Genomic DNA, 14641 nt, shown 5'->3' on the forward strand with positions numbered 1-14641 from the left:
ACCGAAAAATGCTGTTCTGCTGAGTAAAGAAGAGATGTAGGCAAGTCTCTGTATTCTTTCCTCTTCCAATCCCAATTCTACATAGAAAGAACCAAACTATCAGAAAGCCTCTATCTTTCCGTCTATTTAAACTGCACTCTTCAGTGTCGAACAGGCCCCATGGCGAGCATTAGTCCTTTGAGGACACAGGGGAGCAGCCTTCAGTGCTCACGTTTTCTATTAGTCTGCCTTCCTGGATAGAGTCCAGAAACGTGGCGAGTATTTTTGCCCTGCAGTGAAGTACAGCAGGAGATACGGATGTGAGTGCGCATCTGAAATACCCAGCAAGTTGGAGATGTCATAAAGAACTTTGAAAATCTTAGAACCTAAGCAGAAAAAACAAGTCATCAATGTTTGGTCTGAAGCACATAGGCATTTTACAAGGCTCTGACATTGAATGCAGTCATTTGGGAGAGAGGCCAGCCTGGGACAGTGAGATTTACTGTTGCTGTGGCATCACCTTTCAAGTGCAGAGCCCTTGTGTGTGTTGTGTGGGGGTCAGAGTGGAAAGTCAGCAGCCTTTGTAGTTTCATGTGCACTAGGAAAGTGCTACGCCCTGCCTCTGTTGACAAGGAATGCATCCATCTTTTTGTGTGTGTCTTAAATATAATCATTGCAAATAGAGCTGCCACCTTGACCATCTGATGTGGTTTAGGGAGCCACAACACAGCTCTATATGGTCCTAATCCAGTTTCCACTGACTTCAGTGGTCAGCTTCTCATTGACTTCATTGGCCATTGGCTCAGGCCGTATTTGAATTGGCGAGATCCCTTGGATTTTTTAAGGTATAAAAATTCAATTTTTTTTGTTAATGGCCAATCTGTGTGTGTCTGTCTCTCTCTTAAAAGCAGAACTTGCCTTACAAGCTTGAACGTCTCTGTTCCCCAGTCATTCACTTCAGTGAGCTGCGTTTTCTGCCTTGCTCTGCTTGGCAGCAAAAGAGTCAGGCTGACAGAGGATAACCACAATGGCAACAAGTGCTGAGCAGATGCATTAGCATGGCTCGCTTGAGGAGAGAGTGAAAGTAGGAGTGGGAGATGTTTCTAAAAGCTACAGACAAATATTTTTAGTAATGTTGCAATTCAGGGTTAGAAAAAACTGCTTTAGTGAATGGAAATGTTGTCTGGTGAGGGAGTGGGGCATAAACTGTTAATTTTGGCAGACATGAGCTTTCACTTGCTAAATATTTCTGGTGAGCTGTTGTGAGGAGAGCATTGCCAAATACAAGCAATGCATCACCTTCTTCCCTCTGCAGATGGCGCCAGTGCTGCCCCTAGCGCTGCCCTGCAGCAGCTGAATGAAATGAAGACGGGGGTCAGTTTCACAGCTGCTGCTGTTTGGAACACCCTGGTGGTGGTGGTTTGGGAAGGCTGTGAGGAGCAGCAGTGGGAGCTGGAGTGATTGATGGGAAAGGAAGACCTAGAAAGTTCCCTAGCTATACCTCTTCTCATCCCTCCTTCTCCCTGGCTCCTTCAGCAGCCTGGAGGAGGGATATGGAGTAGTGGAGACACACCTCCCCCGGTGGCTCGCAGCAGCCAGGAGACTGCAGCAAAGGGAAAAGAGGAAACTCCTCCCTTCCAGCAGCTACAGGGCTGTGGTGCTTCATGGTGATTTGACACCTAGCACCTGACAATCGATAGAGCCTATAACCAGTGCCCATGGAGTGCTGCTCACAGTAATTGTCAGGACTCTCCTCTTTCTCCCCAGGTAGGGTCTGTGCTGGGGAGGGGGTCGGGGGAGTGTGTCCTGGACCTCATTGCTGTGCCCTTCTCCTAATCAGTTTTGTAGCTGCTGAGGTCTAGTAGGGATCTGGTACTTCCCTCTTCCCCCAACCCTGCTTCTAAACTGTTGTAAAGATTTAGCTCACTCAAGTATTATAACCAATCGCTATGTTTTTCTCAAAGGTGGCTGAATGTTTGTAATAGCATCCCCCGGGCAGGGATTGGTGTAGAACTGTAGGGAATTATTTACAGGATATGCAAAAACTAGTGTTAACTCAAGCAGTAGTTTAGTTTTTATTGGTGTGGTTTCAAAGCTGTCCCAGTGGGAGTGGGCAGTATGGTCCTTTTCTAGTAGAGCAGTGAACACCATGTCCAGTGTGGCTTTTGGAAACCTAACTGGGGCTACCTGCAATCTCTCCTTCAGTGGAAAGGGGACTCAGCAGTTGACCTTTCAGGTGTGGTGCTAACCAGAACCTGATTTGCCCCATGCAGTGCCCAGGAAAAAGCTAACATTGTTCCAGATCTCCCTCCCTGCTCAAGTTGCCAAGAACGTGAAGGCTGGTTATTCCTAAATGGCTAAAGTAACACTGGAAAGTTTCATAAAATGGTACAGTTCAGTGGGACACGGTCACTTGAAGGTTGGGCAGCTTGTAGAAAAGAATCCAAAGTAGTTTCGCACTCTACAGCTGCCCCTGAGTCCCTCCAGCCAATTTATGGCTTTACAATCGCATTTCAAAATGCTCCATCTCCATGAATTAATCCAGTACCTGCCTCGGAGTCTCTCACAAACAGGAGACATTGATTAGCTAGACACAGTGCTGTCAAATTTACAAAGTTGAAGTGAAGTGAGGCAAATCTAAAGTTACAGGGATCTCGGTTGTTACTTCTAACAGGAGGCACGTTTCCAGGCCGAGTTATGGTTTGTAAGGGGAGGACATCCCCTCTGCTGTGTTCTGTGTTATTAGAATATGACAAATTGAGGGGTCTTAGTCGTGCAGTTTGCCTTTTCCCTATGGGTAAGCATATCCGCACTTGTAATCAATTGCATATCAGTGCTCCATTTACACTGTGACATGGTTTAGCAAAATCCATTTCTTTGCATCAGAAAATGGAGAAAAAAAAATGGCCAAACCTGCTGTTGTGATGCTGCTGCACTGAATATTTAGTAAAGCTTAGTGAGGTGAGAAATTGCCACCCCCAGTAACTCCAGCACAACTGCGGCACTGGAGTATGAAGGGAAACAGTGATCATTTCTTTTCTATGCACATATAAGCACTGGCTTGGAGAGGGCTCGCTGCCACTCTCTTAATGCCCAAATGTGAAAGGGGCATAAGATTGTGATGAAACATTGCGCAAAAGAAACCTTAACTCACTGCAGCTCTTTGAGCATTCGATAGTGGGGCAGCTATGGTAAAAGTACTCCATAGGCCTTATGTCACTTGGGCATACAAATCTATTAGGTGGCTTGGAAAAGCTATCTCCTTATTTAACCCTTCAATTCAGCAACATGATTACCAAGTTAGAAGAAAATTTAATAGAATTGCTATAAAATACTTGCTTGTTATGAATGGACTTTACTTTCTCCTGTTCTGGGCTCTTGTTTTTCAAAACTAACTCCATAGTCTTATTCATTAGTTGCGCTGAAGACATGCAAATGACTCTTGCAGGTGGCTATTCTTTAGTCATCACCATTTGTGGTCCCTGTTCTTTGCATTTCATCTGTCAGGTCATTAACTTCTGCTTGTTCTTCCTCGGGAACAGCATCCTCTGCTTCTGGTACTGCCTCTAATCTGGGCGCTGCTTTAGACTCAGTTTTGTAATCTGGTCTATCTGGCTTAGATTCCCCCAGGGGTTCTATTTCCTGTTTGTGCTCTGACTTCAACTTGCCAAGATTCTGAGAACACTCTCCCTCTTTTACAAATGAAGTTGCTGAAGGAACTCTGGATTTTGGAGTCTGCATCCAAATATGATTTAAAATCTCATCTACGTGCAACCTCCGAGCCACGTCTGGCTGCAGCATACGGTAAATAAGATCTTTGCATTCAACTGTCAAGTTTTTAGACTTGGGAAAGTGCACTCTGTGTTCTTTCTGAATCTTTAGCATTTTTCTAATGTTTGAGTCATCATATGGCATTGATCCACAGACCATTATATACAAAATGACACCCAAACTCCATATGTCATAAATCTTAGGCTGATAGGGAATGCCTTGTAACACTTCAGGGGCTGCATACGCAGCAGAACCACAGAAGGTTTTACTGAGAATAACTTTGCCATTTTCATCTCGAGTCAGTCGTCTGGAAAAGCCAAAGTCTGACAGTTTGATATTAAAGTCTTTGTCTAGAAGGAGATTCTCACATTTCAAGTCCCTGTGGACAATATCCAAATCATGGCAGTACTTGATGGCAGAAGACAGCTGGCGAAACATCTTGCGAGCTACATCTTCAGTCAAAGCCCCTTTGCTCTTGATGTACTCCAGTAAGTCTCCTTTTGTACCCAGCTCCATCACGATGTAGACTTTGCCATCAGATGTCTCAAAAATCTCATAGGTCTTGACCACGGAGCAGTGATTTACTTTTGCTAAAATCTCTATTTCCCTGGGGAGAAATCTTTCCAGGAAGTCACGAGGAGCTTTTTTCCGGTCTATGATCTTTACTGCTACATCAAATTTCAGTCGATCAGAGTAGGCAGATTTCACTTTAGCATAAGACCCTTCTCCTAAATTTCCCCCCACGATGTAGCCTCTCTTTTTAAGGACTGCAGCATCATCCATGGTGCCAGAGGCAACAAGTGATTCATAAGTTGAAGTTGACTCTGCATCACGTATGCCAGAAGCCTGTTGTTATATATTCCATGGTGGCCATCTGAGATGCCCTGCTTCTCTTGAGTTGGATGTTGTAGAATCTTCAGCATTGTTTAATGTATGATGTGGGGCTATGATGTCACAAAGCAGAGCTGCTGTTACTAGGGGTTAGTGAAGTTAAATGCCTATTTTCAGACCTACTGAAAAGCAACTGGAATCCAAGAACCGAAGCAACATTCCAGCACATCCTTCACAAGAGCTGTCACCTTGTTTGTACTGTAACATCTCGGTAAAATGATTATTCCATTCACTCTCACAAGAAGAGAAGAGGAATAATTGAAGTGTGTTTTTTCCATTCTTTGGCTATGGGAAGTATTTGGTTCCTGTGCTTTGATATTTATATATGCTACTTAGCCTGCTACTCAATTCTGTATTTTGATCATAGCTTGGCTAAGAGAATTGATTAGTTTCAATTATAAGATACTTCTTGTTTATGTAGCTTATGAAAGTAAAATGAATACAAAGGGAGTCTGCAGAACAGTATACGCACACACAACACTAGGGAACAGCTTTCTCTTTTAAATCTGTTTGTCTAGTTTTAGAAATACTATTCCATGAGATAAAATGAACAAGGAAATGCTTATAAATTTGCTTCTAAAATGCATTCTATTTGCTGTAGCATAAAAACTAATAAGGAGAATCACCTGGTCAGAAAATACTCTAAAACCTCTTCTGAAATAAGTAGAGCACAGCCAGGAGACATTGTAATTATTCAAAGGCTTGAAGCTTTGCGCTTTTCAAACGTAATAAATCAAAACAATCTTTACTCTGCTTACTACTACTGCTTTAAAATGTTGAGTTTTAATAATCTACCTAATTTACCAATGGCCATTTTTGTTTTCTGTTTGTTTTTGCATTTTACTCCATTAAGACAATCCAAACTAGATGCATTAGTTACACTGTCTGGTCTTATGTCAGAGCTCAATAGGATTGTGTTCTGAGTATCCAGCACCACAGCAGCATGTTTCAATTACAAAAGAATTTTCCCCCTAGAAACTAAAGTAAGTGTGTGTGTGTACATGTGTCCACACCCTTTTATCTAGGGCTTCTTTTTTGGAGGGTTTATTAATTTAACTTTGGGGAGGTTATTTTTAGCAATTTGAGTTTTGTCCAAAAATTGGGGCTTTCTCTTTGTGTATATTGTGATGAATAATGTTGATTTTATACCTTACTTATTACAGTAATATGCTAATAACTGTAGTACCGTTTCAAACTGAACTATGTTAAAGTGCACTGAGGAACACAAGAACCACTGTACCATAAACGACAATTCAACTAACTACCAGCTGTTCTGTACAGCTAATGTGTGTGATACAGTTCTGTTGTTTGAAGGAGTCCATGATAGAGAGAGTCAAATTCCAGTTTCATGCTTTGGAAATGTACGTGCAATGTATAACACATGAATGAAATGTGAAAAAAAAAATATTCTGGATAGCTCAAACAAAGTGCAAGCCATACTCCCCACTATACTCCAACTGCTTTGGGCTCCTCTGGAGCTGCAGAGCAACTGGAAACCCAGTTTAACCTGCCCCGTACACACTGGTTGCTTTGCATTGCTCCAGAGTGGCAGAAAGCAGCCAGAGTATACTGGTGAATCTGCCACTAAAGGTTAAGATTATAAATATTATTTAAGGTTAACATTACATATCTTCAGATCATTAGAAATGTCCATGATGAGTATTTGTTGGTGGTGTGTTCATGTATGAACTGTTTAACAATTCACAGAGATTCATCCATTTTACGGCCAGCCAGAACCATTAGATCATTGAGTCTGGCCTTCTATATATCAGAGGCTGTTACATCTCACCCAGTTCCCTCTCTATTGACTCCAATAACTTTGTGTGGCTAAAGCTATCTTCCAGAAGGCATCCAGTCTTCATTTGAAGACCTCAAGAAAAAATTAAGGCTCTACCTCTTCTTTGGTAATTCATTCCAGAGCTTAATCCCCCTCCCTGTTAAACATTTTGTGCCTTATTTCTAATTTGAATTTGTCTGGCTTCAGCTTCTGGCCATTGATTTTTGTTATGATTTTGTCCGCTAGATCAAAGAACCCTTTAGTATCTGGTGTGTTCTTCATGTGAACGTACTTATTCTCTGAAATCAAATCACCTCTTCATCTTCTTTTTACTTAGCTAACCAGAATGAGCTCTTAAGTGTCTCACTGTACGGCATTTTTTCCAACCCACAACTAATTTTTGTGGCTCTTTTCTGTACCTTCCCCAGTTTTTCAAAATCCTTTAAAAAAATATAGACTGTGCAGCATTCCAGTATCAGTCCCGCCAGTGCTGTATACAGAGGAAAAATCACCTTCCTATTCACTACTCCCTGTTTATATCTCCAACGATTGCACTAGCCCTTTTTGCCACAGCCTCCCCCTGGGAGCTCATGTTGAATTGCTTGTCCACTGTGTCCCTTAAATCCTTTTCAGAATCGCTGCTTTCCAGGATACAGTCCTCTGTTCTGTGGGTCTGGCCTTCATTCCTTGTTCCTGGATGTGGCCTTCATTCCTTGTTCCTGGATGCGTAACTTTACTTTTGGCTGTATTAAAATGCAGTTTGTTGGAAGGTGCCCAGCTCACTCTGTAGCTTCATCTTTATTTGCCATTGCACCGATCTTAGTGTCATCTGCAAATCTGATCAGCTGTGATTTTATATCGACTTCCAGGTCATTAATGAAAATGTTGACTAATATTGGGCCTCTGCTGGCTCCCACTCAAAACTCCCTCCATCCCTTGATGAGTCCCCATTAAAGACCTGTCAGTCACTTTTTAGTCCCCTTTATGTGTGCTCATAGTTCAATGCTATTTTCTAAAATCAGAATGCTGTGTGGTAGGAAGTCAAATGTTTTATTAAAGCCCAAGTCTATTACATGTACACAGTTGCCTGTATCAACCAAACTTGTAATCTGCTGAAAGAATCAACTCAGGTTTGTTTGACAAGACCTATTTTCCATAAAACCATGTGGACTGGAATTCAATATATTCCTGTCATTTAGTTCTTTATCAGCTGAATCCCATAGCAGCTTCCCACTCTTGCCAGGGATTGATGTCAGTCTAACTCGGTCATTCTGCTTTCCTTGGTTGCATATTGACATATTACATAAGAACGGCCATACTGGGTCAGATCAAAGGTCTATCTAGCCTGGTGTCCTGTCTACCGACAGTGTCCAATGCCAAGTGCCCCAGAGGGAGTGAACCTAACAGGTAATGATCAAGTGATTTCTCTCCTGCCATCCATCTCCACCCTCTGACAAACAGAGGCTAGGGACACCATTCCTTACCTATCCTGGCTAATAGCCATTAATGGACTTAACCTCCATGAATTTACCCAGTTCTCTTTTAAACGCTGTTATAGTCCCAGCCTTCACAACCTCCTCAGGTAAGGAGTTCCACAAGTTGATTGTGCGCTGTGTGAAGAAGAACTTCCTTTTATTTGTTTTAAACCTGCTGCCTATTAATTTCATTTGGTGGCCCTTAGTTCTTGTATTATGGGAATAAATAAATAACTTTTCCTTATTTACTTTCTTCACATCACTCATGATTTTATATACCTCTATCATATCCCCCCTTAGTCTGCTCTTTTCCATATACATGCATGAAAGTGCTAGCCTCTTTAATCTCTCCTCATATGGGACCCTCTCCAAACCCCTAATCGTTTTAGTTGCCCTTCTCTGAACCTTTTCTAATGCCAGTATATGTTTTTTGAGGTGAGGAGACCACATCCGTACACAGTATTCAAGATGTGGACATACCATGGATTTATACAAGGGCAATAAGATACTCTCCATCTTATTTTCTGTCCCCTTTTTAATGATTCCTAACATCCTGTTTGCTTTTTTTGGCCGTCGCTGCACACTGCACGGACGTCATCAGAGAATGATCCACGATGACTCCAAGATCTTTTTCCTGATTTGTTGTAGCTAAATTAGCCCCCATCATATTGCATGTATAGTTGGGGTTATTTTTTCCAATGTGCATTACTTTACATTTATCCACCTTAAATTTCATTTGCCATTTTGTTGCTCAATCACTTAGTTTTGTGAGATCTTTTTGAAGTTCTTCACAGTTTATTAGCTGTCTTCTAGTCTGCTAGAATTTCCACAACTATTCCAAGATTTATTAAAAACTCTCAGTGGGACAGATATCTCTCCAGCTTTTAGGTCTCTTGGGTGTAAGTTATCCAAGCTGGCTGATTTCAAAGTGTTTATCCATAGTAGATGATGTTTAACATCCTCCTTGGTTATTAATAAACTGGAAAGCACCTCATCGTCCTCACGTGATACAAGTCCATCATCCTACCTCTTACCAAATACAGAACAGATCTATTTAGTGAACATTCCTGCCTTTTTTGCATCATTATTAGTATTTTTACCATTTCCACCTAGTAATGGGCCTATACCTTTTCTAGGATTTATTTGCTTCATAACGTACTTAAAGAATGCCATTACTGTCTGTAGCCCCCAGCTGTAGATTTTTCCCTGAAATCTTTAGCTTCCCATACCAATTTTCTACACTTCATAACTTCTGCTTTATATTGATGGCTAGTTCTCCTTTTTTCCATTTGTTGTATGTTGCTTTTTTATTTCTAATTGCTGCTTTCACTTTACAACTGAACCAGGAAGTGCTTTTAGTCAAAGCTATCTTATTCCTTGTTTGCTTAATTGTGGCTTTTTGGCCATCTAATAAACCCTACTTAAAGAACTCCCTATTAAGCTGTCATGGAGGGAAGGTCTTCTCACGGATCAGTACCTGGTTAAAAGATAGGAAACAAAGAGTAAGGATAAATGGTCAGTTTTCAGAATAGCGAGAGGTAAATAGTGGGGCCCCCCAGGGAGCTGTACTGGGACCAGTCCTATTCAATATCATAAATGATCTGGAAAAAGGGGTGAACAGTAAGATGGCAAAATTTGCAAATGATACAAAATTACTCATGATAGTTACGTCCAAAACAAGCGGTGACGAACTACAAAGGGATCTCACAAGATTGGGTGACTGGGCAACAAAATGGCAGATTAAATTCAATGTTGATAAATGTGAAGTAATACACATTGGAAAACATAATCCAAACTGTACATATACAATGATGGGGTCTAAATTAACTGTTACCACTAATGAGAGAGAGCTTGGAGTCATTGTGGATAGCTCTCTGAAAACATCTGCTCAAGGTGCAGCAGCAGTCAAAAACGCTAACAGAATGTTGGGAATCATTAGGAAAGGGATAGACCAAACAGAACATATAATATTGTCTCCACGTAGAACCATGGTACACCCACCTCTTTAATACTGAGTGCAGAGGCGGTCGCCCCATTCCAAAAAGATCTATTGGATTTGAAAAAGGTTCAGAAAAAGACACCAAAATGATTAAGAGCATAGAACGGGTGCCATATGAGGATACATTAATAAGACTGGGACTTTTCAGCTTAGAAAAGAGGAGACTAAGGGGGGATGTGATTGAGATCTATAAACTCATGACTAGTGTGGAGAAAGTAAATAAGGAAGTGTTATTTACCCCTTCTCATAACACAAGAACTAGGCGTTACCAAATGAAATTAGTAGGTTTAAAACAAAAGGAAATGTTTTTTTACACAATGCACAGTCAACCTGTGGAACTCCTTGCCAGAGGATGTTGTGAAGGCCAAGACTATAACAGGGTTCAAAAAAGATAAGTTCATGGAGGATTGGTCCATCAATGGCTATTAGCCAGGATAGACAGGAATGGTGTCCCTAGCCTCTGTTTGCCTGAAGCTGAGAATGAGTGAAAGGGTATGGATCACTTGATGATTGATCAACTGTTCTGTTCATGATGTTCATGATTGATTACCCATTCTGTTCATTCCCTCTGGGGCACCTGCCATTGGCCAGTGTTGGAAGACAGGATACTGGACTAGATGGACCTTTGGTCTGATCCAGTATAACTGTTCTTATGTTCATTTTCATTCATGTTTTTCAGTCTAATTTTTTTTCTCCCAATCAATTCTGCTCATAATTTTCCTCATATTTGGGAGTTGTCCATTCTGAAGCACCACATGTAATTATTACTGGTTGGGACTGTCCTCTGTTTGCCTGTATTCAATGTAATCAGGTCAGGATCACTCATTCCTAGGCAACCAACAACTTCTTTTAGTGATTAATTCATCTTGCTCGGTCATAAAGAGGTCCAAAACAATTACCTCATGTTGGGCACAATACCTTTTGTGTTTTAAAATTATATATGATGTTTTACTTCTGCCTTAAGCAGCCCTCCAGCCTATGTCTCCCAAATCCCCCATAACACAATTTTTCTTTCCGCACAATGCAGACAAGTGCTTAAGGAGTCACTCATCCTATTCTCTAGTTTGATTCAGTGGTCTGTGACGGACTCCCACTAGTACTATCTCCTGGGCTTTGTTAGCATTCAAGATCCTATAATTCTGAGTTCTCAACAGCTCTAAACAGGAGATGGTGTCTCTAATGTAGAGTGTACATCTCTCTTACCCCTCTATGCTTTCTAGGCAGTTTATAACCACTAATTTTAACATTCCAATCCTGTGAATTATCCAACCAGGTTTCAAGAAAGCCAAAATAGATCAATTTTCTTTACATCGCTGAGAACTCCAATTCCTCTTGCTTGGCACCAGGCTGCCTAGTATTGCTATATAAGCAACTGGAAAATTTTCTTCTTTCCGCAATTTTCTTTGCCACATAGGTTCAATTTGTTCGTGATGAGCTGTGTGTGAGTTTGTACTACGTTTGCCTTCTTAGCTCCCTCCCTGTGTATTGCTAGCTTAATGTCCTCCTGGCTGCTCCAGCTAGCCTCCAACCAAGATTATCTCCCACTAACTGTGAGATGCAGGTTGTTCTGTTCATACAGACCACTCTTGCAGTTGAATATGGCCCAGTGTTCCACAAAACCAGACCCTTCAGCTTAACACCAATCATGCAGCCAACAGTTCAACAATCTATTATGATTGGCAGGTCCTATTAGCTCTCACCTAGACACTACAGAATTAATCCACATTCTGGGAGTGCAGGAATTCCTGCTCTACTTGGGGTCCAGAGAAGTTTCAAGGTTCCCAGCTCTGTCAATGTCACTTGCTTTCAGGGAGCATTCTCCAATCACAGTCCCTCACACTCTGTCAGAAGAAGACGAGTGGCCTGCAGCTCAGGAAGAATATCAAGAGTTGGAGCCAGAACTCGATGCTAAATCTTCCCCCAGTTGCAAATGTTGGGATTGCTTCGGCTTCCTCTCCTTCTGAGGATGCTTTTCTGTCCATAAGTTCTGGAACTGTAGGATGACGACACTGATCACTCTGGAAGAAACCTTCCATTCTGGTTCTCCATCAAAAATAAGATTACCCTTCCATGGACTACTGCACCCTGTGAAGGCAGTGTGGTCTACTCTTTCATCATGTCAGGCTGCATCACAAAATACTGACACATGATATCATTTATCCTACAAAGGGCTTTCATTCATTCACATGCACCCTACCTTAGGTCTCTGGTTGTGGCAGTAGCTGTCCAAAGATCCGGAGGAGGACAATCGCCCTCCAGACTTTCTGATAGGGAGGGAAAGAAGATGGATTCAATCGGTAGAAAGGTGTTTTAACTGGTAGCGCTTGGAATTACAGTGGCAAATTGCCAGGGCCCTGAGTAAACTCTGTGCCTTCATGGCTGAGTTTCCATTCACCGTCTTTCACAAGGATAAGGTGGTGATCTACCCAAACCCTAGATTCCTCTCCCAAGTGGTATGTGACTTTCACATTAACCGAGTGATAAAGCTGCCAGTATTTCCCCCTCAATTTCATGCTCATACAGGTGAGTCAAAGCTGTGTTCTTTGAATGTTGAGAGCATTTTTATGCCACAGCAAATAGAATATATTTTAGATGCAACATTATAAGCATGTCCTTGCTCATTTTATCTCATTGAATAACATTTCTAAAACTGGACAAACAGATTTAAACAGGCGTAAAGGATTTTGTAAGTTTTCTAGTCTCTTTATTTCTCGTGCAGATAGAAAGGTCATGCTGTCACTTCACAGATCTTCACTAGTGTCAGTTAGTGCACAGCGGAAAGTGTAAACTAGCATCTGCTCCACCCTGCATAGGTGTTAGGTCACACTCTACCAGAGCAATGGCTACCTCCATTATAGCATGGTATAGATGTATTTCTATTGCAGAAATCTGTAGGGTTGTTGCTTGGAGCTCTGTATGTACATTTACAAAGCTCTACTACCTAGAGCTAGAATCTGCATCGGCTGCTCAGTTTGGTAGAGCACTACCTCAACACCTAGTCAGTGAGACTCCGAATCTCACCTTCCAGTTATGGGGTACTATTTGCCAAACCACCCCAGGAATGGGAATATGCAGCAGACACTTGAAGAAATGAAGGTTACTTAGGGCTTCAGGTACAGCGCTGCTGTAGCGCTTTAGTGTAGACTCTCCTATGCTGACAGGAGAGCTTCTCCCATCTCCATAGTTAATCCACTTCCCCAAGAGGAGGTAGCTATTTGGAGACCTTGTACTGTCCACATGAGGTGAGGGTGAGCTGGGTACAACTACGGCATTCAGCAGTGTGGATTTTTCTCACCCCGAGTGACACAGTTATACCGATATAGGTCTATAGCGTAGACCTGGCCTTACCTGTACCTGGACTTCTTGGAGCTAGACTCTGCATAGTCACCCTCCCAACCCATCTTCATCTCTTCCTTTTAAGTCCTCATAGAACTTGACTTGGAGGAGGAGGTGGAAGGTATTGAGGCATCAGAGGACTCCTTCCCCAACCTCCTTTATAGCCTCCGAACGTTCAGGCATGGAGAGGGGAGCGTCATATGAGCATTCCAATGGCCATTGCTATGAAAACGTTCCATGTCTGAACTGGACCCGCTAGCACCTCCCAGGAGTGTGAATGTGTAAAGACCACCTCAAAGAACTCCAGTTACAGGTAATGAGCCATCATTTCTTTACCACCTGATCAATATGGCCTCCCAGGTGCCTCCAATATTACACAGGTTAGATCTCTTAGGAGAAGACAGTGACCAGCCGTGCTGGGAAGGGGTGATCAGCAACGGTTCTGTTTTGTCTGTGTTCATCTCAAAGTAATCGTTCATCTTCTAAACTTAGCCTCTGTAGAGCTTCTGAAAGTGCAGTAGTAGGAGCCTGTGATAGCTGAAAGGGCGTAGGTGAGGGTAGTGCCTGGAGCCAATAGACAGTGGCAGGTAGCGATCACACTGTGTCTGACACAAAACAGAGTAGGCAAAGCCCTATGGTTGGCTGCTGCAATGTCAGAGGAACTGAAATAGGGGCTGGGAGTCATTGACTAAGCTAGGGCCATTAGTGACTGCCTGAATGATGACTGCCAAGGAGCTGCATGTAGATGTAAAACATGTTCCAATGAAGATACGTAGAAAGCCGGGGGATACAGAGGCCTGAAGCAGCTCACTGGAGGACTGGCTAGATAAGATCTATATTCATATAAAGGTGTGGTCGTCAATATCACACAGAACAAGGGAGTCAGAGAGAAGCAGAACACTGTTCCCCAGCTGTGCCAACATTTCTACAGAGCCACGCTCGGTAACCAGAGAGAAATCTGTTCAATAGACTAGTTCTGTGATGGGCTACCTCTGGAGCTGAATGCATTTTGAGCTAGTGTCTTGTATTTGAGATTAGGAGCAAACCTGATTTCTAATCTCACCTCTGCCACTGACTTGCTGTGTGACCAGGGTCATTACCTTCAGGTTTCCATGCCTCAGCTGACCCACCTGCAAAGTGGGGGTGATTTTGCCTGGTAGCTGAACAGAGATGTTGTGCAAATGACTTAACATCTTTACAAGTTCTCAGAAGATGTAAAGTGCCATGTACATTAATATGTAGGTTGCAATCAGGCTGATCTCTGGCGAAGCTAAAGGGACGCTGGAGAGGATCTGATCATTAGAATGGTTGTTTTTGGCACAGTGTGAGCTGCCTTTGTGAGAGGGAGACGTTACCAGTATGAGGAATGGCAGTACTTAAGAGCCAAGAGTCCGAGCTGAGTGCAGGTCCTGG

The 14641-nt window shown here is 42.4% G+C and overlaps 1 protein-coding gene across 1 annotated transcript; it reads right to left on the reverse strand.

Moving 5' to 3' along the window:
* Nucleotides 1-68: 68 nt before the first annotated feature.
* Nucleotides 69-5396, reverse strand: LOC115660891 (testis-specific serine/threonine-protein kinase 2-like). The gene has a single exon (XM_030582735.1). It carries the CDS (start codon nt 4531-4533, stop codon nt 3439-3441), a length of 1095 nt encoding a protein of 364 aa, XP_030438595.1. The 5' UTR covers nt 4534-5396; the 3' UTR covers nt 69-3438.
* Nucleotides 5397-14641: the final 9245 nt, after the last annotated feature.

This window comes from Gopherus evgoodei, chromosome 13 (assembly GCF_007399415.2).
Source record: "Gopherus evgoodei ecotype Sinaloan lineage chromosome 13, rGopEvg1_v1.p, whole genome shotgun sequence".
Taxonomy (NCBI): domain Eukaryota; kingdom Metazoa; phylum Chordata; order Testudines; family Testudinidae; genus Gopherus; species Gopherus evgoodei.

What these genes read in the sequence shown, in the direction of transcription:
- LOC115660891 (XM_030582735.1), bottom strand. Translation starts at nt 4,533, where the DNA reads ATGGATGATGCTGCAGTCCTTAAAAAGAGAGGCTACATCGTGGGGGGA.